At 40.2% G+C, this 23898-nt stretch overlaps 1 protein-coding gene across 11 annotated transcripts in view; it reads right to left on the bottom strand.

Moving 5' to 3' along the window:
- FRYL (FRY like transcription coactivator) overlaps nt 1-23898 on the bottom strand; it is a 165607-nt gene that overhangs the window by 41151 nt on the left and 100558 nt on the right. For all 11 annotated transcript variants that reach the window (XR_009558175.1, XM_060278893.1, XM_060278896.1 and 8 more), the window contains 21 exons: nt 22252-22309; nt 20974-21065; nt 19617-19789; nt 18044-18204; nt 16983-17093; nt 16387-16541; nt 16162-16261; nt 15745-15913; nt 14634-14893; nt 13371-13511; nt 11129-11297; nt 10166-10250; nt 9766-9878; nt 8576-8726; nt 7485-7588; nt 6882-7067; nt 5534-5735; nt 4825-4946; nt 3955-4145; nt 1778-1872; nt 81-688 (listed from right to left, as the gene is read on the bottom strand). Coding sequence is in view for 10 of the 11 variants with exons in the window: in XM_060278893.1 (XP_060134876.1) it covers nt 81-688; nt 1778-1872; nt 3955-4145; nt 4825-4946; nt 5534-5735; nt 6882-7067; nt 7485-7588; nt 8576-8726; nt 9766-9878; nt 10166-10250; nt 11129-11297; nt 13371-13511; nt 14634-14893; nt 15745-15913; nt 16162-16261; nt 16387-16541; nt 16983-17093; nt 18044-18204; nt 19617-19789; nt 20974-21065; nt 22252-22309 (3446 nt within the window). In the remaining variant the exon portion in view is untranslated. The remainder of the gene's footprint in view (nt 1-80; nt 689-1777; nt 1873-3954; nt 4146-4824; nt 4947-5533; nt 5736-6881; nt 7068-7484; nt 7589-8575; nt 8727-9765; nt 9879-10165; nt 10251-11128; nt 11298-13370; nt 13512-14633; nt 14894-15744; nt 15914-16161; nt 16262-16386; nt 16542-16982; nt 17094-18043; nt 18205-19616; nt 19790-20973; nt 21066-22251; nt 22310-23898) is intronic.

Consider the following 23898-nt stretch of genomic DNA (forward strand, 5'->3'; position numbering starts at 1 on the left):
TCCTCAATTATAACTCACAATTAATTAGCTTCACAGTTCAGTACAGCATGGCTCCGTACATTTACATTTTAAAAGTATACCTGCTAACTGGGAGGGATCCACCAACGTATGTTTGGAGACTGTGATAAGTTTGCTGAGCAAGTGAACAGTCATTTCCTGCGTAGAAACGGAGGTAAAACCTTTCAGGAACAGCTGCTGAAGGCCTGGAAAGTTATTCCATTTTAATTTACTCTGCATCTTCTCAATCTTTTCCCTACTCTCAGATTTATCCAGAGGCAAGTGAACAAGAAGTTTGTTGAGCAGCCTGAGAGCCAGGAGGTATTCATATTCATAATCTGATTCTAGCAAAGACGCGGCAATCCAAAATATGGTAGCCATCAGGTTCATAGGATCAGTAATGGGCTGCACATCGTGCATTCCTCCCTCTCTCAGGGAGGAAAGGCTTCTAGTCCTTGCTAAGCTGTTGGAATGATTTATCCTTCCATCCATTATATCCAGTGTGTTGCTCCTGCGACGATCGCTCTTCCGATCAACTATTAAACTCAGTCTCAAAGAGTTGCTTCTCATGTTACTATAATAGCCTAAAAAGTTGCCACTGCTAATGGGACTTGTGCTTAGGTTTATCTGACCAGTGCTTTTCCTGTTTGCTGCATGTTTGTTTCCCAATAGTGGATCGTAGTATGAAGCGCTGAAATGAAAAGAGAATATGGCATGTTAAGAGAGTCACATTCCACACTCACATAGCACTAAAAAAAGGGAGGCTAACATCCTTTAATTTCAGATACTAAATGAGCAACCTTGTACAATCTGCTTCTTTTGCTTGCTTGATGATAATAGAATAAACTGCATGTTTCTTGTATTTACTCCCAACATTTTAAACACTAGCAGGTCTAACTAGAGCTTCAGCACAGGAAAGAAAAATGCTGATTTCTTCAGATCACCGTGAAACAGTGGTAGTCGAGACACTTCTCTATTCAGAGAGTTAGCTCCAAAATCCTCATGCAATGCAGGAATCTCAACTAAAGCATCCAGATGGATATTTTAAAAAACACTAAACTGAATACAGTATATAATCCAAACCAAATTATGCAATATACACCACAAGCCAATTAAGAAAAGGCTTGATAACCACAAGCCAATTAAGAAAAGGCTTGATAAAATTAAAACAAGTCTTCAGGGCCTGTCTAAAAACAACTGAAGAAAAGCTTTACAAAGCTCTTGAGGAAAGGAGTTCCAAAAATGTGGGGCCACTGCAGAAAAGACTGTGTGTGTGTGTGTGTGTGTGTGTAATAAATCAGTTTTTGTTGTATATATGTGTTTGGATGCACTCTGAATGATAAAAGCGTCAAACTTATGCATATGTACCTACACCCTTCGGAAAACAATGGGCCTTACTTGTGAGAATATAGGCATAGGATTTTACTGTAAATCCTACATTCTGAATTTACAAGCTTATGGTTTATGTGTATCAATCATGCCAGCTTCAGTCAGTTTTTGCACACTTCTGAATACTTTAGCCAGTGGAAAGGAAAGGGAATTTTGTGTGCCAAGCTGTGTTAAACAGTCCCCCAACCAACAGTTTTGGTCAACAATTCCATTCATTTCTGGGTCTGCAAGTAGATACGTTTCGGGTTTTTTCAACTTCTCTCTGCAACTACGACAGTCAGCTTCAGGGCCCATGCATCCCTTCCCTATCCATTACAAAGCAATTTCATAGCCAAGATGTTGCAAGAAACATTTCAGAAACAAACGAAAGTAAACGACCAGCAATTCTTACTGGGAAAGTGCAGCGAGAAGATCATAATGCTTCATGGTATCCGCTAGTGTATCAACAGCTGACTCCAAGGTAAGAAGTAGTTCTATGACAAAACCCTGTAAGGTGGGGAAAAGGTTTTGAAAGAAAATTAGTGCTAGAGACAGATGACAGAAAGTAAAGCCCCTTGCATATGTTATATTCTAGCCACATAAATTGTGGATTTCTTCCTTTGCTAGAAACTGCACAGCTTCTCTGACTTTATTGATAAAAAAAATTTGATACTGAGAACCCGGAGGGGAGAGTGCTCTTGTGCTTAAATCTGGCTTGCAGGTTTCCCACAGGTATCTGGTTGGCCACCGTGAGAACAGGATACTGGACTAGATGGGCCATTGGCCTGATTCAGCAAGCTCTTCTTATGTTCTTAAGATAGATGTGAATCCATCTGCCATTCTCTCATCCATTTAGGATGTGCAGAACATTGGGTCACATGTCACCCTAAACCATGATTTAGTGAGAAAATGAGTCCCTGTAGGTCTCAGGGTTGGGCATTCCCCTCCTAGATAGCTGGTGGTGTTTGGTAGCCCCTTCTCCCACCTTTGGACCCGAACAATATACAGTGGTACCTTGGTTCTCAAACACCTTGGTGCTCAAACAACTTGGAACCAAAACACTGCAAACCTGGAAGTGTTCCAGTTTGCAAACTTTTTTCAGAAGCTCCGTTTTAAGTGTTATGCTTCCAGTTTGAATGCCACACTTCCATTTTGAGTGTCATGCTAAGGTCTGTCTGTTTTTGCTATTTATTTGGCATTTTTGTTTTTGCGACTTTTTTGTTATTTTTTTTTGTGACTGTGTGGAACCCAGTTCAGCTACTGATTGATTGATTGAGTGTGTGACTGCAGTACATTGTTTATTGCTTTCATTTTATGGATCAATGGTCTCATTAGATAGTAAAATTCATGTTTAATTGCTGTTTTAGGGGTTGTTTTTAAAAGTCTGGAATGGATTAATCCATTTTGCATTACTTTCTATGGGAAAGTGCACTTTGGTTTTGGAACGCTTTGGTTTTGGAATGGATTTCCAGAACGGATTAAGTTTGGTGGACCAAGGAACCATTGTAGTATCCTCAGCAAATTTGGCCATCTCACTGCTCACCCTTAACTCAAGATCAATTATGAGCAAGTTAAAAAACGCAGGTCTCAATATGGATCCTTGGGAGACTCCACTTTCTGCATCCATCCATTTGTAGAAGTGTCCATTGATTCCTACTCTCTACTTAACCAATTCCACATGAGGCCCTCTCTTCTTATTCCATGACTGCTAAGCTTACTCAGGAGTCTTGTGATGTATCTTGTCAAAAGTTTTTTTGAAAGTCCAAGTGCACTATGTTGACATTCTCAAAGAATTCTAATAGGTTCATGAGACAGGACTTGCCCTTGCAAAAGCCACACTGATTCTGCTTCAGTAGGGCTTGCTGTTCCATATGCTTTCCACAATACTTTCCACCAGTTTTCCTGGGACAGAGATTAAGGTAACCTCCCTGCAATTTCTAGGATCCTGTCCAGGAGCCATTTTTAAAAATCAGCGTTAGATTGGCTACTTTCCAGTCCTCTGGTATTTTGGGTGATCTTAGGGGGAAATTACATATTTTTGTCAGAATATCAGTAATTTCACATCTGAGTTCTTAGAGAGCTCTCCAGACCTGGCGACTTGACAGTTTTATTTTGTCTATTAGTTCAACTCTTTTCACTACTATCTGCCTCAGTTCCTCAGACTTCCTTCCTGCAAAGTTAGTTCAGGTGCTGGGATCTGCCCTCTATCTTCCACTGTGAAGACAGAAACAAAGAATTCATTCATCTTCTGTGCAATCTCCTTATCTTCCTTTAGCACACTTTTGACTCTCTCACTCTGGAGAAATAAAAACTGAAGTTCTCCCCTCAATCTGTTTAGGAGGAAAAGAGGGGAGCAAAGGAGTGTGAGCACTAAGTCTCATTTCTGCTTATGCACAGCTTCCTATAGCACAGTTTAGTGTGATGCGCAAACCGGACCTCTACCTTACAGAGTCATATTTCTGCCTGAAGGAAACTTAGGCCTATTTCAAACATTTGGTAAATCGCCTATGTACGCCAACAAGTAATGAGTGAACAAGGGAAAAAGGTACTCTTTAAAACTGATCTAAAAGAAACAATAAATGCACATACCTGAGCTTCTTCTCCTGCATCTCCAACAGTTTCTACAAGCCTAGATAGAATGTCAGAAAGTGTGGCTGCAGAAAGAGGTTGCTTCAGTGCTCTGAAAATCTGAAAGGATCTTCCAGCATAATGCCGAGAGGAGCAAGAAAGTGCAGTTTGCAGAGCAACTTCGCTGAGATGGTGCTCTAACTGAAATCCAACTGTAAGATAAAGTTAGTCGTAAGAATGTGGAGTGAGGACCGAGGTTCAGGAAGGATTCTGAGTTCACAAGCAGGCTTTACGGGCAGCCAAAGGCTGTGTAGGCATTTGCAAACAGTGAGCAATACCTTACTCTCAAAGCTTGAAGCCAAGGAGTCAGAGTTGTACAGGAGGGAGATGGCAAGAAACACAGATTATGCATCCTTAGTAGCAACGAGATGATTGTACTTACTAGATATATATTCTTAAATAAACCCAATATACACCTCCTGCCTTCATTCCCCTGAGTACTAGGGAAAATTAAACATATACAGTAATACCCCCGCGAAAGACCGCCTTGTCTAGTGTCTGCTTCGGCGAATGTCCGCGGCAAACCCGGAAGTACCGGAATGGGTTACTTCCAGGTTTGCACTTTCACGCATGCACAGAAGTGCTAAATCGTGCTTCACCCATGCGCAAAAGCACAAACTGCTCCATGCGCGTGCTTTGCCCTGCGTCCTTTTCAGCTAGCAGCCAGGGCTCCGGAACAGATCCCAGTTGCAAAACAAGGTACGACTGTATATCTGAACATATATCATGAACATTTTCTTATATAGGAGCTGTACAGTATTTATTTTAAAGGAATGTTCTTTTACTGAATTTACTGAATATTGAAGCATACTTCAACTTTTTCAACCATACCTGAACTTGACTGTTTAAATGCAGAAACAACATGCTTTAGGAATACAGTTAACTGCTCAGCGCTCTTTATGCTTGGATTCTTTGCTGAAACATCTTCATGGTTCCAAAGTGGTCCTCGTTTCCTAGGAGTAACAAATAACCAAGCCCAAATATCATTTCTCAGAAATATTAGAAACATTCAGCATAAAGATGGAAGGCTTCCCATTTTACCCACAAGCATTTTCCAATATAAAATGCAGTGGCTGTTAACGAGTATACAGCAAATCTGAAGACGTGTAAAGCCTTCTTGTCAGAAATGATACTGCGACATTTCTAAACACCGCCTGACCTATTTTTGGTACTAGGAAGTGTTTATCAACACTTCAGAGAAGAACAGAATTCTAAGATTGTATGAGAAATTCAAGGTGGGGAAACATACCAGTAAGGCTGCCCCTCCACCCCAAAAAAGCACTATGAAGGACTTTACTTATGAAAGATAAACATAATATATTTAGTAGCTTTCTAATAGCATAAGTATGCAAGATATGGCTAGCCAAACTGATCACTACTCAATGCAAGAGCTTTAAACCATAATGTACCTCCTGAAAGCTTTGATGTTAAAGCACAAGCCTATTTGCCTTTTTCTCTTTACATTCACAATGGGACTGAAAACATAGCATGCTTGCATTTTCATACAGATAAGTAACAGCAGCTGACTTTTAAATGTTACCTTGAAGTAATAAACTCCATAAGTGATTTCATTTTCTCCTCTTGCTCTCCTGAAATGTCAACTTCACTGAGGATGGTGCTATGCATATGAGAAATGGCAGCACTGGTATTTCCTAAACTGATGCTAGAAGAGGTAGAACTTGAACTGAGCCCTGAGTCTGTCATTGGGGAGGGCTGGTGATCTGGTATAAAATCATTAACACCTAATTATAGAAAGAAAAAAATGAGTTCCCATACAGTAAAATGGCAGTCAAGATCTACATTATTTATTCATTCAATTGAAAACATTTTTAGCAGCTTAATATTTAAAAATCTGTAAAAGTGATACAAAAATACAACAGAAAACAATAAATCAGTGTCATATAAACTGAAAGAAACAAAAACAGCCAAACAGTACTGTATTTAAAAAAGCAAGAATTCGGCACTAGCAGGATTTAATCTTATGGGTCAGGGAATTTCTGAGCAAAACAATGCATCTTCACAAATTGTTACTAACAGATGTTAGAAGTGTAATTTAATAAAAATGGAAACAACCAAACCAAATATTTTCATGAGATCAACTACTCTGTGTTATTATATTGTATGACAAAGTGCTGCCATCTGCTGGAAAGTAATAGAGAGTGCCCCACTGGTTGGGATATTACGAAGCCTTGGAGAGGGTACCAGCCTATACATGCTTTGCATGTTGCTCTCTCCCTGCTCCATTCTGTAGGAACAAAATTAATCCATTTTGGAGGCGAATGCTTCCAAGTCCCTCTCCACGGTGCAGGAGGGAAAGAGGAGACAGAGGGGCATACAGCCCCAAGGCTTGCCTAGGCTCATTTCCTTCTACTAGATGGGCTACCTTCCTTGGTTGACGAGACCTATCTGCTCCTCACTTCCCTCTACAGCATGTGCAGAAACCACCTTCTTGACCGCTGGATCCACTGTTGGTCTCATCTGCTCAATGTGCCAGAGCCTGTCTTCTGATGAAAAGGAAGTCCCTATCTCACTGAAGGTTTGAGACCCATCGGCTACTTTCACCTGGTTTAGCCGGCCAATCGAAGCCGTTTCCCAGGGTGTGGCCACTGTCGCATGCTGACAGCTGCTAGGAGCCACAAGTGAGAGCTGAGTGCAGGGAGCAGACCAAAGGTGGGCAAACCCTAGAAGGAGCACCATGTGTCCCCCCACCAGAGGTACTATCCCTTCTTAACGGATAATGCACCTTCATCAACCAGCTATGCACCGGCTGTGATAAAGCTTTTATTTTCAATGGCTAAAGTGCATGTTGTTATTGACACTATAACACTTTAACCTCATTACATAATGTTGCAGTATTTCTTCAGAAATATTTAATTCATTTAATGTACCTGTGAATATGTAATCCAAATGTGCTGTTTGTTTGACAGTGAGCACCCGGGGTTCATTAAACTCCCTGTTCCTGAGAAGGACAGAAGCCACAGACTGGACATTACTGTTAGAGCCCATCGCTATCAATAAATGCAATAGGAGGCGTTTACAGTGTTCATATACTTCAGGATGGTGGTGATCAAGTCCTGTAAGCAATAAAGTTAATGTTAGATGTACCACAGCAACAATGACATTACCCTTATGATCTTTTGTACTATTGGAATTTAAATGCAAGTTTGCTACACAAAACGTATCAGAGGTCTACCATTTGGGGGGGGGGGAAAGTCAGTGATGTATATAATCTCTCAATCATTATTATATTGTATACAATACACAGGAGTTATAAATATGTGTTTTCAAACTACAAATATTTTTATGAAATTTAAAAACTAGAGTTCTCCGCTTGTGATCCTTACTCCGTTTCAAAATTTGTGCTTTACCTCCGATTGCCAAAGTTGTCTTACTTTAATATAAATAAGCCACCTCTTTTGAAGTGATTAAAAGGCAAAAGCACAAAACGACAAGCTAACATTGTCTCTCAGTTTTGATAAAGATGTCATTACCTATAAAAACTGCATGAAGCAAGAGGTGCAGGTAAGTTCCCCAGTCAACCTTCACACTGTGGTCAATTATCAAGTCAGTCAACAAAATCACTGCTATGTTACACCTACAAGCAAAAACAATTAGTAAGGTTAAAAGAACAGAATGCAGAAGCAGTTTCTTTTTAAGATGCCATACTTTTAAATGAAACTTTGATAGTAGTCTAGTTACATTACTACTATTTCATATAAAGCTACCACCAGTAAAAACAAATCTGATTCTTCAGGAAAATTGACTTTAAAAGTATTAGTTATAATGATACAGACAAAATTTGAATATGAAGTATGCCTGAATATGACCGTGCCACAGCTTAACTGCTTCTATTTAAGAAGCAAACCTGAATTCATTTTTCTGATCATGTTCAGTGCCAAGGCAATACAGAATCAAAAACTTGTAAAGGAAGGTTTAGTTCACAACTATTGTTACTACTCTTTCAGACAGGAGGGATACTCAGAATGTTGGTGGTCCCTAACATCTTAACACTAAGAGCAGCTCTGCAAAAATAGACCAAAAATCCACCTGCAACTTGAGAGTCTTCCTGGGTGAGATTTCCCCAAGATACTAACAAGACAATAGGCCCTCTGCTTTGGTAAATGGAACTTCTCGGTCGTGGTGCCTGCCCTGTGGGATGCCCTCCCATCAGATGTCAAGGAAATAAACAACTATCTGGCTTTCAGAAGACATCTGAGGGCAGCCCTGTTTAGGGAAGTTTTTAATGTTTGATGTTTTATTGTATCTTTAATATTTTGTTGGCTGGGGAAACCCAGCCAGATGGGCAGGGTATAAATAATAAATTACTGCTACTACTACTACTACTACTACTACTACTACTACTACTACTACTACGGCAATGTGTCCCCAAAGGCAGAGAGACTCAAGAAGCATGGGTTGAAACTTTCCCCCTACAAATACCGTAATTTACAATATTGGATACCAACCATTCCTCCTGTGTAAGGCACAAACAGCTGATCTTCCCATCTCTTGGGGAAGGGGCAATTGTGACATGCATGCTGAATATTAAAAGGTACTTGCATTGTTTCCATTTATTGCTTACCTATGAAGAGACATGCCTGGGGAGGTTGTTTCAGGCAAATAATCTACTAGTGGTGACCAACAGCCCCCTGAAGGTGGAAATGGTAAAGGCTCTCCTTCATTGTGTTCCATCACTTTCAGCCGCCAGTTTGAGTACAGTGGCATTGAATCGCCTATCAAAAGTATTCATTTTATAGTTGAATATTAGAGTCAGTTTAATGCATTCATGTTAGCAGAAACATGTTCTTTTCAAATATGCATGTAGTACCCTTGCATTCCATACGATTCCCAATACTGTTTTGCATTCCAAAAGTTGCTTCATATATTACAGTTCCCCCCCCCCCAAAAAAAACCCCTATTATATGTGCTGAGCTGATCGCATGGAAGGATGTTCCCACATGTTTCTGGAAGCTATCACTATGAAAGCCTCACACTGATGAAAAAAGAACCCACTCACAAGCAAACAAGAGAAAATATAAAAATGGCACAGGAAGAAAATCCGTATATTCAACAACAGGACAATAATAATAATAAAAAGATTCCAATGGCTTTCCACAAAAGAGAGTAAAAAAAGGTAAAGGTAAAGGACCCCTGGATGGTTAAGTGCAATGCTCATCTCGCTTTTCAGGCCAAGGGAGCTGCCATTTGTCCACAGACAGCTTTCCAGGTCATGTGGCTAGCATGACTAAACCGCTTCTGGTGCAACGGAACACCATGACAGAAAGCAGAGCACATGGAAACGCCATTTACCTTCCTGCCGCAGCGGTACTTATTTATCTACTTGCACTGGCGTGCTTTCGAACTGCTAGATTGGCAGGAGCTGGGACAGAGTAACAGGAGCTCACCTCGCCATGCAGATTCGAACTGCCGACCTTCTGATTAGCAAGCCCAAGAGGCTCAGTGGTTTACACCACAGCGCTACCCGTGTCCCTTTTACAAAAAAGAGTAAGTTGTACTCAATCTGCTCCAACCATAGACAGGATTCGTCTGGTGAGGGGAGAGGCTCTTCCCCCCTGGAGAAGTGGCAGAAGGCTGTTTAGGACCTTGCTTGTCACCCCCAGGGGGAGGCGTCATCCCTATCAGAGGAATGCCCTGTGTCTGGATCCAGCAAAAACAACAATTTTTGCCATAAACTCTTTCAGCTGACACTGTTCATGTACGTAATTAAAACAAGCATTACTAAGGAGACTGTAATATATGTATATTTTTTACTTTTCTCTTCTTCATATGATCCTCCTGAACTGCTGCTATAACGTGATTCTAGCCTGTGGTGTTGGCGGTTCAGATTGCTGTTTAGTCCACTGTAGATATCTAGATGTACATAGCTAAAGGAATAAAAATGATGGTGTCAACTAGAGATAGACATTTGTTTCTTAAAATGTTGCACTGTCATCTTTTGTTCAAGGTTGGTATATAATATACATAATTATTCAACATTGGGTCTCATAATTTACTCCCATCCCCCTTCAGCCTCCATGTTGTACCAAGGTACCTGCAATAAGCCATTTAAAAAACAAACAAACTCTGCCTTGACTGGCTACATTTTTGGTAATAAAAATGGCTTATTTGTATTCCAGTTCCCAATACTGTTATTCTTTGAGGTACTACTTACTTTTCATCAATGCTATCTTTTGCATGCTTAATGTCGGGATTGCCATCAGTGGGCGCCACCATTGTATTGCTACTGGAAGTGGTTCCTGAAATTTGAAGTTAACAGCATATTTAGGATGAAAAACTTATGAGATGTACACAAATTATGGAAGTTACTTAAACATCCTGACCTATTGCTTTGTTTTGATCTGCATATGAACTCTACTTATCAACCCTGCGCAAATGAAAGATGCAAGGAGCCATGCAGCTAGATGTGCATACCAAGATGTGCTTTGGATTTGTTTTTCTTGAAATCCCCACCCCACCCCGGGCACAATATAACATGACAAAACCTTTGAAACTGAAATAATTTTCACCAAGCAGTTTGAGACTGGGCTTGCAAAGAAATGCAATAAATACTTTCAGTGACCCTGTTCTTGATTTTTTTAAATACATATTTTTAGGGACGAAGAGCAGAGCCAATGCTTAACTGCTCTTTTGTCATTGATCTCTCAAAGCTTCCAAACAGTGCTGCATCTAGAGCAGGCATCCCCACACTTTGGCCCTCCAGGTGTTTTGGACTACAATTCCCATCTTCCCCAACCACCGATCCTGTTAGCTAGGGATCATGGGAGTTGTAGGCCAAAACATCTGGAGGGCCGCAGTTTGGGGATGCCTGATCTAGAGCCCATCTTCTCCCTTCCCCATTTCTTTGAAATGGTGAGGGAGGCAGCACCAGGTAAACTACTCATGTCACCCAAACTCCTCCCAAACAAGTATTTTCTCTCCATTGTTCATAACACAGGCATTTAACAATTCAGATTTTAAAAGAATAAGGTTAAAATGAAGCTTCATACTTAAATAATGAAAATATTTATACCAGGCTTTTTACCTGTGGATATAGGATGGTATATAAATTCAATCAATCAATCCCAAATATATCCACTTAAGTACAGCAAATGATTAGTTAAATTCATACCCTCACCTGAGGTGACAGAAGGGATTTTGTAACTGGAAGTGATGCGATAATATGGTGGGTTATCCATATGAGTGACTCCAGAACTGACTGGATCAGTAAGCTGCAACTCAGTCACCAGCTCTTCCAAAAGCTGCATGGTTTTATCTCTCCCCAGGTAAACAATGACTTTCTTCACCTGCCATTCAAACAAATCACTAAACATGATATCTTATATTGCTTGTGTTTAAATATTAAGTTAGGATAACATTTTTTTTATATTGGCAGTCAAATTACATAAAACAAAACAAAAATACTTCCCCACCAACACACATAGCTCTTAAACCAGGGGTGGCTAACTTATGGCCTGGGGCAGGGGTCCCCCAAACTAAGGCCCGGGGGCCGGATGCGGCCCAATCGTCTTCTCAATCCGGCCCGTGGATCAGCACGTTTTTACATGAGTAGAATGTGTCCTTTTATTTGAAATGCATCTCTGGGTTATTTGTGGGGCCTGCCTGGTGTTTTTACATGAATAGAATGTGACCTTTTATTTAAAATACATCTCTAGGTTATTTGTGGGGCATAGGAATTTGCTCATATTTTTTTCCAAAATATAGTCCGGCTCCCCAAAAGGTCTGAGGGACAGTGGACCGGCCCCCTGCTGAAAAAGTTTGCTGACCCATGGCCTGGGGCATATATCTTGCCCCGAAAAGGTTTTGTGCCCCCCCAGAAGCCCCCTAAGATGACATTGTAATTATTCTAGGGTGTTTTTTTTAAAAAAAAGTTATTGATTTCACCAGTAGGTTCCCTCCTATGATTCCCTCCTATGATTTTTTGTGGTCTCCAAATAACAACAACAACAACAACAACAACAACAACAACAACAATTTATTGGAAGCTGCCCAGGGTTTCCCCAGCCACTCTGGGCAGCTTCCAACAGAAAAATAAAAAATAAAATAACCGATTAAACATTAAAAGGCTCCCTAAACAGGGCTGCCTTCAGATGTCTTCTAAAAATCTGGTAGTTGTTTTTCTCTTTGACATCTGATGGGAGGGCGCCACTACTGAGAAGGCCCTCTGCCTGGTTCCCTGCAACTTGGCTTCTCGCAACGAGGGAACCGCCAGAAGGCCCTCGGTACTGGACCTCAGTGTCCAGGCAGAATGATGAGGGTAGAGGCGCTCCTTCGGTTTTTATGAGCTTCCAAGCATCCCTTAAATATGCTTATTGCATTTCTTTTTTTCCATGTTTAACTGACTGCTCCTCTAGGTCAGGCATGTCAAACCTGCGGCCCTCCAGATGTTTTGGCCTACAACTCCCATGATCCCTAGCTAGCAGGACCAGTGGTTGGGGAAGATGGGAATTGTAGTCCAAAACATCTGGAGGGCCGCAGGTTTGACATGCCTGCTCTAGGTCCTTCACTTTGATGCCAAAAGTTTTTTGGGTGGCCCCAGTCCTCCCATATTTTTTTTTAACTGATTACACCTGCAGATCCCTTGCTGCGATTCTGTGATGCCAAAAGGCTCTTGTGACTGCACCTAAGCCCTTCCCGAAAATTCTGCTTTAAACTAAGGGAAAAAAAAGTTTAAAAACTGAAATTAAGATTGAAAGACTATGATTTTACATAGTGTAGAAGACTTGACATGTCCACTTTTACATGTGACTCCCCCAAGGGTTGCCCATGGGTCAATGTGGCCATTAGCCCCCAAAACGTCAATCTCCCCAGTCTTAAAACATCTTATAGCAACTGAATATTGTTCGTTCAATTTAATATTAAAGGATGCGTTCAATATAAAGAGCCCACAATAAGAACGATAACCTAAATAAAACTCCAGAGGTATAATCAATATAAAAGATTCCTTCTTTACATCAAAGTGATTGAATATTATTAGCACACTTACGTTTTAAAATGTTATATGCAAACATTATTTCAGCCTTTGATGTTGTACTGCAATATTTCATGGAAGGGTCAATCAATGGCAATTTTGTAATTGACTTCAAAGGGTTATGGATTACATTCTCATAAAGGAAATACATTCTGCAAGTATTTTTCTCCTCCTCCAAAGGGCTCAATGTGGTCTACACGAGTTATCCCATTTTATTTTTAAAACCACTATACGAGGGAGATTGGACTATGTGTGAGAGAGAAACTACCTGAAGGTGAGCTTTGGTCAAGCACAGATTTGAACCCAGCTGTTCTCTGTCAAAAATTATCGCTTAAAAGTTATTCTTAAGTGAAACAGGCTCATAACAAAGAGCTTCGGTGTCACTTACGTAAGGCAAGAGGCTGGGTTCACTGTTCACTCCACAAATGCTGATCAAAAAATGCAGAATTATTTTCAAGTTCTTTGGCCAACTGTCTGCTAGAGTAATCCAGACGTTCTCGATTTCTGACCATGCCACTTCATCACCATACTAGAAAACAATGTTGAGACATTCATTTCCGTCAAGTTCAACCATCTCATTCATATATATGCGTGTGTGTGTGCGTGTTTGTGTATCTACCTGAAGAAAATAATTTACTATGAGATATGTTTCAAAGTCAATAGTAAAAGAAACGATAAGCTTTATTTAAGCACCTTAAACCCACAAACATTTCTAGGACTGTGAAGCGTGTTTAGCAAACAACCATGAGTATTGTGTTAATTTTCACTTTGTCATTGTTTGCCCTGTCCTGGCTTCCAAACCTGAGCCTTGTTCCTGTGCACACAACTTCTTCTGCCCTTCCTTCTCAGTGCACCACAATTAAATGATGGTTCAACTGAAAAAGTTATGGCATATTTTGGCACACTGAGAAGACAGCACCAAAAGGGTAGGACAAGAATGGGGTGTGCATGCAAAAGCATATCTGTGCTTATCTCCCCACCCTTTCTATCTAAATCTACATTCTGAATCTGGATGAAGGCAAATTGAAACTTAGCCCAGACAAGCTAGATGTGCTCCTGAGCAGTCAACTTGTCTTGGATGGATGAAGAAATCATGTACAGTGGTGCCTCACTAGACGAATTTAATTCGTTCCACGGGTCAATTCTTATAACGAAAGATTTGTCTAGCGAATCCCATAGGAATGCATTGATTTTTTTTTTTTGCCCATAGGAATGCATTAATTGAATTTCAATGCATTCCTATGGGAAACCGCGATTCGCTAGACGAATATTTCGCAAAACGAATTCGTCTAGCGAGGCAACCTCCGCTCGAAAAATCCTTTCGTTAAGCGAAAAATTCATCTTACAGGGCGTTTGTCTAGCGAGGCACCACTGTATGGTGGTTTAGGTGGGGGAAAGATGGGCCACCTTAGCTTGAACCATTGGGAGATAGCTCACCATGCAAATTAGCAGCACTATGATATACTAATGAACTTTCTCAAAGTAAGTTTTAGCCTATTGCGACTCCTCTATAACTTTTAGAACAATTTTGCTATCAGTGATTTGAGTTACACAGTAAAGTTCAGTATCTAGTACTACCCGTAGCATTCCTACTAGTAACTGTATCACCTCAAAATGGAAAATCCACTTAAGACCCAACCCTTTAGTTTACCTTTGCTGTAATATACATGAGGTTGTTTAAAACCAAAGCAGAAGCCTGTGGTGATCCCCAACCTTCGCCTCTTAGCCAGCGCCTGCTGTTCACCATCAGCTCTCTATCTTTCAAGGAATCCTCTTCATCTTCATCTTGTTGCCGAATTGTGGGCAAAGGTTTCAGATCCACCAATTCAATATTATTCATCCATGGTAGCAGATAGTGTAGCATCACCTGTCTTCCAGAGGGGTGTGCCATTTGAATTCTCTGGCTTACCTCTATATTCAATAATTAAAAGATAAACAAATCTGTGTGTTATGAGAAAAGATGCATTTTAGATGGTCTTCTTAGCTGCAAAACCCCGGGTTGAAAAATGTGTTTCAGTTTCTTTACAGGGATTACCAGTAAGGAGAATTATGTGCTTTACTCATACTGGTAGGAGGCTTAGATCAACTCTCATGGTCATATGAAAAAAGTTGTGGTCCCTCTCATTTGTATGAATTCCTGCCTCTAGAGAGAAAAGGCAGCTGTGCAAAACCAGTGGGAAAGCACAAGGGCTCGTGCTTTAGGCAATCAAACATTGACTTAACAAGCTGAGATATATAATGAAGCATTTGATCATACACACAGCTCCTTTGTGTGACCCACAATTAAACCAGAAGTCTGTAAGTAATAAGTTTCCCAAATCGCATGAAACAAGAAACCAGCTGTGCACATGGGCAAAAGGAATAATTTGTGTTACCATGAAAAGCCTTGAGTATCAGGATGCCTGATACTCCTTACAGGTCAAAGTCAGGAAACACTGAAATAAGGGAAATGGTTGGTGCACTCTCACTCCTTCAAATCTTCATTTCCTGCCTTTGCTCAACGCCAAATACCAATTAGAAACCAAAGGGAGAATCCTCAAATCTTATCTTGCTTGTTAAGTTGAGGCATGTGTTTCACTTCAAAGCAGGCCAATGACTTGCTACACTAAAATAATGCACAATTAGGACTATCAGAAATCAATAAGACTACTGTGAACAATAAAGAAAGTCAAAAGAGCTTGAGAGCACAGTAAAATGTATTCAGATAAGTTTAATGTTTCCTAAAAACAAACTTCCTAGCATCAGCAAATGTTCTAAAATACCTGAAAATATTGCAAGTGTTAATTCTGGGTATGTCCTTGCTAATTCTTCAGAAAGTTGATAATAGGACACAGAGTACAAATGTGGCAAAGGCGAAGGCTGGCTCAATATCCCATCTGTTCTTTGAACCTCAAGTTTATGAGCATAGCGAAACATCTTCGGCTCTAAAATCTAGAAAAATAAGATGTACAAAAAACTGTCTTGGGATATTAATTCAACCACGAAGAATATTATTTTAAACATTAAACAGTCATTGTTCATTCATAGAATACCAATCGGATATCACCAACTTGTATTAGGTGGGGGTCGGAATACTGATATTTGTTACCATGTTAACATTATGCAACAATATTATAAATAATCAATCTCAAACACTTATAGATCTTAATTTTCTTTTAAAAAAACCCTTTCATACAAACCTGTAAGAGCTGCATAGCAACTTCATAGATAGCCCTAGAAGAGTCAGCTGCTTTAAATAATATAAGATTGAGAAGAGTAACTGTGTCACATTGGTAATCCCTGTAAAGAAAATGAAACACAAACCACTTTGAGATGCTTAAAATGAACAACCAAATAACATTTAAAAAATAATAACAACCATCTTAACTGATCCCCCACCCCCATGAACTTTATCTAATTAATACCTGTTTTGGAATACACTGGCTATGGCTTTAAAGCACCCAGCTGCTACCCGCTTAGAGCCTGTATAACAGCGATCTACAGCCCAATACATGAGGTTACTCTGGTCAGGGTTGAGTTCCAACAGCAACATAACTGCCTCACAGCCAAGCTGATGAACCTAAAAACAATACAATAAAAAACTCAAGAGTTGCAACAAACATTTTAAAGTTATTAACTGAACAAGAACTACAGAAATTTTATTTACCCATTTCCAGCAGTAAAGCTTTTAAAAATAAGTAGACTGATAATAAAGGTTTCTGGAATTAATTTACAAAAGCATTTTGCATTTTCCAATGTCAAGTCGTAGGTTAGATGAATTGATATTGTAAAGATGTTAACTTTTACATTAATATATTATAGCTGACACCCCCTCCATTGTTTTTTAAACCCTCTTAGCAGATCTGAGATGGTAGAGACCTCAACTCATCTTTAAATTTGCCAGACTAATTTTAGTATGGCAAGAGAAGGAATTATACATTTTGCAGGTTCCTGAAATATCAGCCACAGGTTATCTGACTACAAACCACTCTTTTAAAGGTCACTGATGCTTATACCTTACCTTCTTATCCTGCGAATCCAAAATATTATCCAGCCATTTATACAAATAGCCGTCTGATGAGAGACCTACATTATCTGCAACAGGGCCACAACAAAGTACAGCAGACATAGCCTTTAAAGAAATGGGATAAAAGAGGTTGTTATTGTTTTGCTTTAAAAAAATGGGTTGTAGTGGGGTTGCCATATGTCTGGGAATTCCTGGACATGTCCTCTTTTGAGGGTCCTACATGCCCATCCCGGGGGAATTTTACATTTTAAAGCAAATGTCCTGGATTTGGGGGTAAAATAAAAGTAAAAATTGTGTGCAGGCAGCTCTGGCTCTGTTGGCCTGGGCTCTGGCTCTGGCATGGTCAGGTTGGGCTTGGCAGTGGGGCTATCGGGCGACTGTCCTAAAAAAGCTCATCAACTTTCTGTGTCCAGATTTTTACCTCTTGAAATATGGCGACCCTAGATGTAGCTAGGGTTGCCAGACTCAATAAAGGACAGGACTTCTGTGCCTTTAATTGCCCTGCTCTCTTTTGAGTCTGGAAACCTTAAAGAGAAACCAGCAGACCCTTTGTTTAATTTCCAAGCAAAGGGTCTGCTGGTTTCTCTTTAAGGTTTCCAGACTCAAAAGAGAGCAGGGCAATTAAGGCACAGAAATCCTGTCCACTATTGAGTCTGGCAACCCTAGATTTGGCTAATGTTAGTCCTACTCAGAGCAGACCTACTGAAATTACTAACTTGAGTCCAGTAATTTCAACGAGTCTGTTCTGATTAGACAACCCTCCGGATTTATTCCAAGGACTAATAAAAGTGAAACATTCTTTTTCTGTGTAAGTTGAGAACATTAAACTATTAACACAGAAGGCTGATTCTCTAGAACAAAGATGGATCCTTGTCATTTAGTGCAATTGCTGCCTGAGGACAAGTTGCAGCAACTGCAAACATATGGCAACATTAATGTTTTAGGTGTGAGTGCAGGTTATCACAATCTTGAAATCAAAGCTAATGATATGGCAGCTGATCAAATATCACTATTAGTAAATATATGTTGGTAAAATATGTTCTTAAGAGTGTTACCTTTAATGCACAGTACTGATGTCTGTTTATTTGCATGTTTCTATCACTGTATCTGTCCAGAGGAGTAAACATGATGCTGAAAGGTCCTGCCCAGTGACTGAACAACATAAAGAGGCTGTGTCGGAGGCTCTGCTGTGGAAAGACACTTCTCCTCTGGTGAACTACAAATGCAACACAGATGAACAAAGCAAACATCCTTTTACATAAACCAAATATACCAGTGATAGACAACAAAAACTTAGCTTGTCTTTTAAGAAATGAACAAATGTAAAGGTGAACTCTCTTAACCAGGGTTGCCTTCTATTCTTTGCTGCCATCAAGTCAAAGCTGTGCCTTAGACTGTTCTGTGCAGAAATGTAACATTCCTTACCCAAGAGGTAGATAAACCAACATATCTTTACAATGCGTAACCTCAGGAGAGAATGGAGAAGTTAAATATATAGATGAAGACAAGGAACAAAATGCCTTTTAGTTGACTTGAAAAATGAGTGCCTACTGCCTTTACACTTTCATTGAATGGAAACACTGTGGCAGCAATTGTAGCTACACCTTTTCCACGGCCTTGTTTGCATCTAACAGTAATCGGCAGCAAGCCTGGGTCTTGAATGCTAACTCCCATCGTCCAACACGAGGCATTTGTAAGGCCTTTGTGACGGGCAGCTGAGCCTGGTCCTCAGAACTCTGCCAGAGTGATGCAGCTTCTCTCTGATTGGCCTCCAAGCCAAAGGGGGGTAGGGAGAGCAAAATAAAAGCAGCCATTTCTAAGAGAATGTTCAGATAGAGAGACGGTTGGAAAGAGGACAGGTGGTTTGGATATATGTGTAACATCCCCCTCTGAGGAGAATATCTACAGCTAGAGAAAGGAGTCACTGAGCTTAGATTTAGGGTTGCTGTATGTCTGTAATCCGGAATATAGTAGTACCTTGGTTTTCGAACATAATCCATTCCGGAAGACTGTTTGAATTCCGAAATGTTTGAAAACCGAAGCACAAAGGGCGGTCTGCAAATTTAATGGAGAAAATTGAGAAAAATAACATATACACTCAGCGGAATCCAGAAGCATCTACTTCCAGGTTTACGCCGTTCGAAAACCGAAACATGCGTCAACGGAGATGTTCAAAAACCAAGGTATCACTTTGGCCACCTCATGAGAAGAGAAGACTCCCTGGAAAAGACCCTGATGTTGGGAAAGATGGAGGGCACAAGGAGAAGGGGATGACAGAGGACGAAATGGTTGGACAGTGTTCTCAAAGCCACTAACATGAGTCTGACTAAACTGCGAGAGGCAGTGGAAGACAGGAGTGCCTGGCGTGCTCTGGTCCATGGGGTCACGAAGAGTCGGACACGACTATATGACTAAACAACAACACATGTGAATGCAACAAATGGAAAGCTGAACTGGAATGGATAATTTTAATATATAGTAAACTTGGAAGAGCAATATTTTTACGATAAATGTGATCATTAGCACACTCCTCAAATGTAGAAATAAAAGCACAATTACTTATGAGCATAACCTTTATTTCGGCTTGATGTACTAAAATGGAATCAATATGAAACCTTTTCTGCATACCTGGAACATTCTGAATGATATTTGCCACTAAGGCACTAAAATGGCATCGGATATCTTTCAGTGTGTCAGAGTCCTTTTCATTTTCTGCTTCTAGGAGTTGCCTTGTTAGATCCACATACTCCAATAAAGTGTTGTTGAGGGAATGTGTTTCATTATCAAGGCCACCACTTGCACTATAAAGAAAACATGAAAATTACAAGAAGAAAACACAGTCTTCTGGAATTGTTAACATTCCCAAAGTTTCAGGAAATGTTTTCTGAGAGACAGAGAGCATTTAGTAGGAAATCTTTGAGCTACCAAGCACTTGAATCCTATAGTTGCTGCACTGCTGCTGCTATATAGCACCTCTGCAACTAAAACCATTCAGGTGCTATATAGCACCTCTGCAACTAAAACCATTCAGATGTCATTTTTGCCAGGCATATTCTTTAGTACTATGCAAAGCAACTAGGACCACAGTACGTTGAGCTGTTCTGCATGCCTTAGTACAAGACATATAGAAGGGTCATCTCCTTTTGGTGAAGGTAATCACCAAAGGTGGACTTCCCACTCTGCCCTGATTCTGTATAGCTTGGCCTGGAGGGAAATGGGGTGAGCATCTGGCCAGAGTAGTGAGCCGGTTGGGTTGGCGGGGAATGTATAGGTTTCAAAAAAAGGCTAGAAAAAATGTTGGGAAAATGAGAAGGGTTGAGGCACACACAGGAGATGATAGACCAATATAACATAGTCACTATACAACCATCCAGGTGAAGGCAGAAATAAAAACTGATCTTAAAGGGCAATGAAACGCAGAAAAGCTTCTTTAACTTTAACAGTGATTTCTACCTTCAACCACTTGGGGGAGCTTAACTCTCACTTGATTTCATCTTACCTGCATGAAATACAGTGGTACCTCGGGTTAAGAACTTAATTCGTTCCGGAGGTCCGTTCTTAACCTGAGGTACCACTTTAGCTAATGGGGCCTCCTGCTGCCGCTGCGCTGCCACCGTGCGATTTCTGTTCTCATCCTGAAGCAAAGTTCTTAACCCGAGGTACTATTTCTGAGTTAGTGGAGTCTGTAACCCGAAGCGTCTGTAACCTGAAGTGTCTGTAACCCAAGGTACCACTGTACTAATAGACATGGGATGTATATATATTGCTTCGTACACTGAAGGTATATGCAACTTTTACACTTGCACCCCCCACGCCTATACCTATGCTCTGCGCGCGCACGCACACACACACACGCAGGTAAAGAGAGGAAGGTATCCTCCTTTCCCTGCACCCAGATTCGCCAGGTAGGTTTGGGCTTCATGTTTGTACTGCAGCTAAACCTAGCCGCATTTGGCAGAATCCTATTCAGAAACTTTGTGCTTACCTGTGACTAATGACACCAGCATCTGCCAACAGTTCAAATATCCGTACAAGCTGTACACGTAAAATATCTCGACGCCTGCGCCGTTTCATGTTCTGTCAGGAAAGCACAGTTAAATATGACAGAAGGCTTCAAATCACCTGTTTTAGATAATATGCCATTTGGAGCAATTATATCCTAGCTGGACAAAGACAAACTAAATGTAGCACTATATTGACAATCGCAATCTTTCCTTGCTATTGCTATTTCCTGGCATTAGAATTTAAAAGCGATATGCTTTTTTGCAACTTGTTTTTTCTACTACCAGAACGACTAGATAGGTCTGCTTATATTTGCTACTAGGTTTCCAAGATATGTTCAGATAATACTTTTTAACGTTTAGCATGAAACTTTATCAGGATAGGCTCCTACTGCCTATTCACTATTGACAAAGAGGGTGGCACAATAATTATAAATCCAAGAAAACTCAAGCATGTCCAAGGAAGTATTTATCTTAAGCTCATCCAACAAATGGCACATGGGAAATAGATACTGTGCACAGCTTCTCTCTTGGAAAGTGTTAAAGGGAGATTTTCAATCAAAGTTCCTGATGCAGAACTCTCAGAGCTCAAAAGTCACTTGTACAGCCTAGCAGTAATATAATAAAAGAGAAACTTGTCACAGGAGTAACCTCCAGCATAGTTGACTATAGAAGCTCAACTTAATCAGCCTATTTGATCTATGCTAGCTCCTAAGCACAGCTATGGAACAAGATTACGATAATTTAAATGTCATTTGGCAGAAATGCACCCAAATTATGTAATTACTACAGTCATCACAACCGTCTCAACTGTGACAGATAGTAAAAATAAGAATAGCAATGTCTGTCACTCAAGTGAACAGGATATTTGAGTTTTCCTTAAGCATACAATTTGTCCCTGCTATGAAGAAAACTCAAGCCACACTCAAACATCTGCTTTGTGTATGGATGCATAACTCCATGTAAAATCTCATAGGCAAGCTTGTTTTCTCCTGCTCTGGAGGGTAGGACTCGAACCAATGGCTTCAAGTTAAAAGAGAAGAGTTTCTGAGTAAACATACAGAAAAATGTTCTGACAGTAAGAGCTGTTCGACAGTGGAACAGTCTCCCCCAGGAGGTTGTGGACTCTCTTTCCTTAGAGGTTTTTAAGCAGAGGTTGGATGGCCATCTGTCATGGATGCTTTAGCTGAAATTCCTGCATTGCAGGGAGCTGGACGAAATGACGCTTGGGGTACCTTCCAATTCTATGATTTTATGATTACCTCTGGCCTTCTTTCAAGCGCTTCTTTAATTATAGGATGCAACTCTTCTATTAATTCCCTGGAAGAAAATTACAAATCATCATGAGAATACTGTAAAATCAGTAATTATGTCTCCCAAATATTACAAGCACATTCAGATCTTAGTTTATGCTTTGATAAAGGCAAAGATACCCCTGACCATTAGGTCCAGTCGCGGACAACTCTGGGTTGCGGCGCTCATCTCGCTCTATAGGCCACATGCTTTGATACACGTGTTTAAATTCACTTATGGTAACTTTAGGAACATATTTATCTATATCTATATATCTGCTGTGAATTTTCATTAAGGTATTTCTTTAAATTTAATACTTATCTGCCCTGCTAGCCAAAGCAGACCCAGAAACCTGACCCTGTTCTCAGAGGAGGCAGAAGAAAGACTGCATCGCTGCAGGAAGTGGAAGATGTTGCCTATTGTAGGCCCCCAGTCTTTTGTTCTAGGAAAGAGCCTGCCTACTAGTAGACAGTGAAGAGAATAGCCCAGTGATCTAGAATTCTAGATGATGACAAGTAGTGAGATGTACAGCTTATATGAGAAGTGCATGACTCATACAAGCAAGGGGGGAATTGAATGTAGTTTAGATATTCAAGTATGTTAGACAAAATATAGCAGGTTTCTAAATCCAGGCATTCCGTTGCTTTTCCCAATGGTGAGGAGTTTCTAAAAAACATGCACATTCAGACTAACACCCAACAGTACTGGAATCCTCTTATGCTGATGATATTATTCATCTGCTATCGACTTCACAGACTTTGAGAACCTTACAGAAGTCAATCTAAGCATGCAAATAGTGGCTATCCAAAACAGTCAACCAATCATCATCTTAAAACTCAGAAATCCTACACGGTCTTACTCTTTGTACAATCAATAGGATATATGGGAGACAAATTGCATGCTAACGAATACAATCTTTCAGCCACCACAAAGTGCTGGCAGTGTCTCCCATTTTATAGTGCTATTTTTAAATGCAAGCAGGGGGCAACTCTGCTCGATTTGCTCACCAACCCCACCCACTTCCATATTAACTCCTTCCCATCTCATATTAGTACTCACTTTTCACTTTCCCAAGCCTATTCTTGAAGTTATTTATACTGTGTATTCTGCAGCCCTGCTTTGCACATACATTCAGTGATGATGTATGTTTCTATTCATCTTAAAATATCTTAATATCAAGCCAGTGAGTCAGCTTTTTCAGCTAGAGAAGGTTCAATTCAGTTGATGTACATATATGAGGGTTTATGTGTTAATATAATACCTGTTCTAAATTATTACACTCAATTGAGGGATTCATGTTAAAGACAATGCATAATACATGGAGTGAAATACATTACGTGAAGTTATTATTGACTATTTAAGGACTCTGCATCTGTTCTCTCTCACATGAGGCAGCTAAGAAATGGAATACTGTAGGTAGAAGTTTGAGTAAAGTAGAGGTGGGGAAAAGCGGCTGTTTTAAACAAGTTTTGAGTAAGAAGTTTTGAGTAAGAAGAGAGGTGGGAAATACTATTGTGTATTTTTTCCTTGTTAAGACTGTTTTTTAATATAAAAACCCTCAGTGTCTCTCCAACGCTGCTTTATTCAAGCTTCTGCTATTGTTTAAAACCACAGTT

Source organism: Zootoca vivipara, chromosome 9, assembly GCF_963506605.1.
Source record: "Zootoca vivipara chromosome 9, rZooViv1.1, whole genome shotgun sequence".
Taxonomy (NCBI): domain Eukaryota; kingdom Metazoa; phylum Chordata; class Lepidosauria; order Squamata; family Lacertidae; genus Zootoca; species Zootoca vivipara.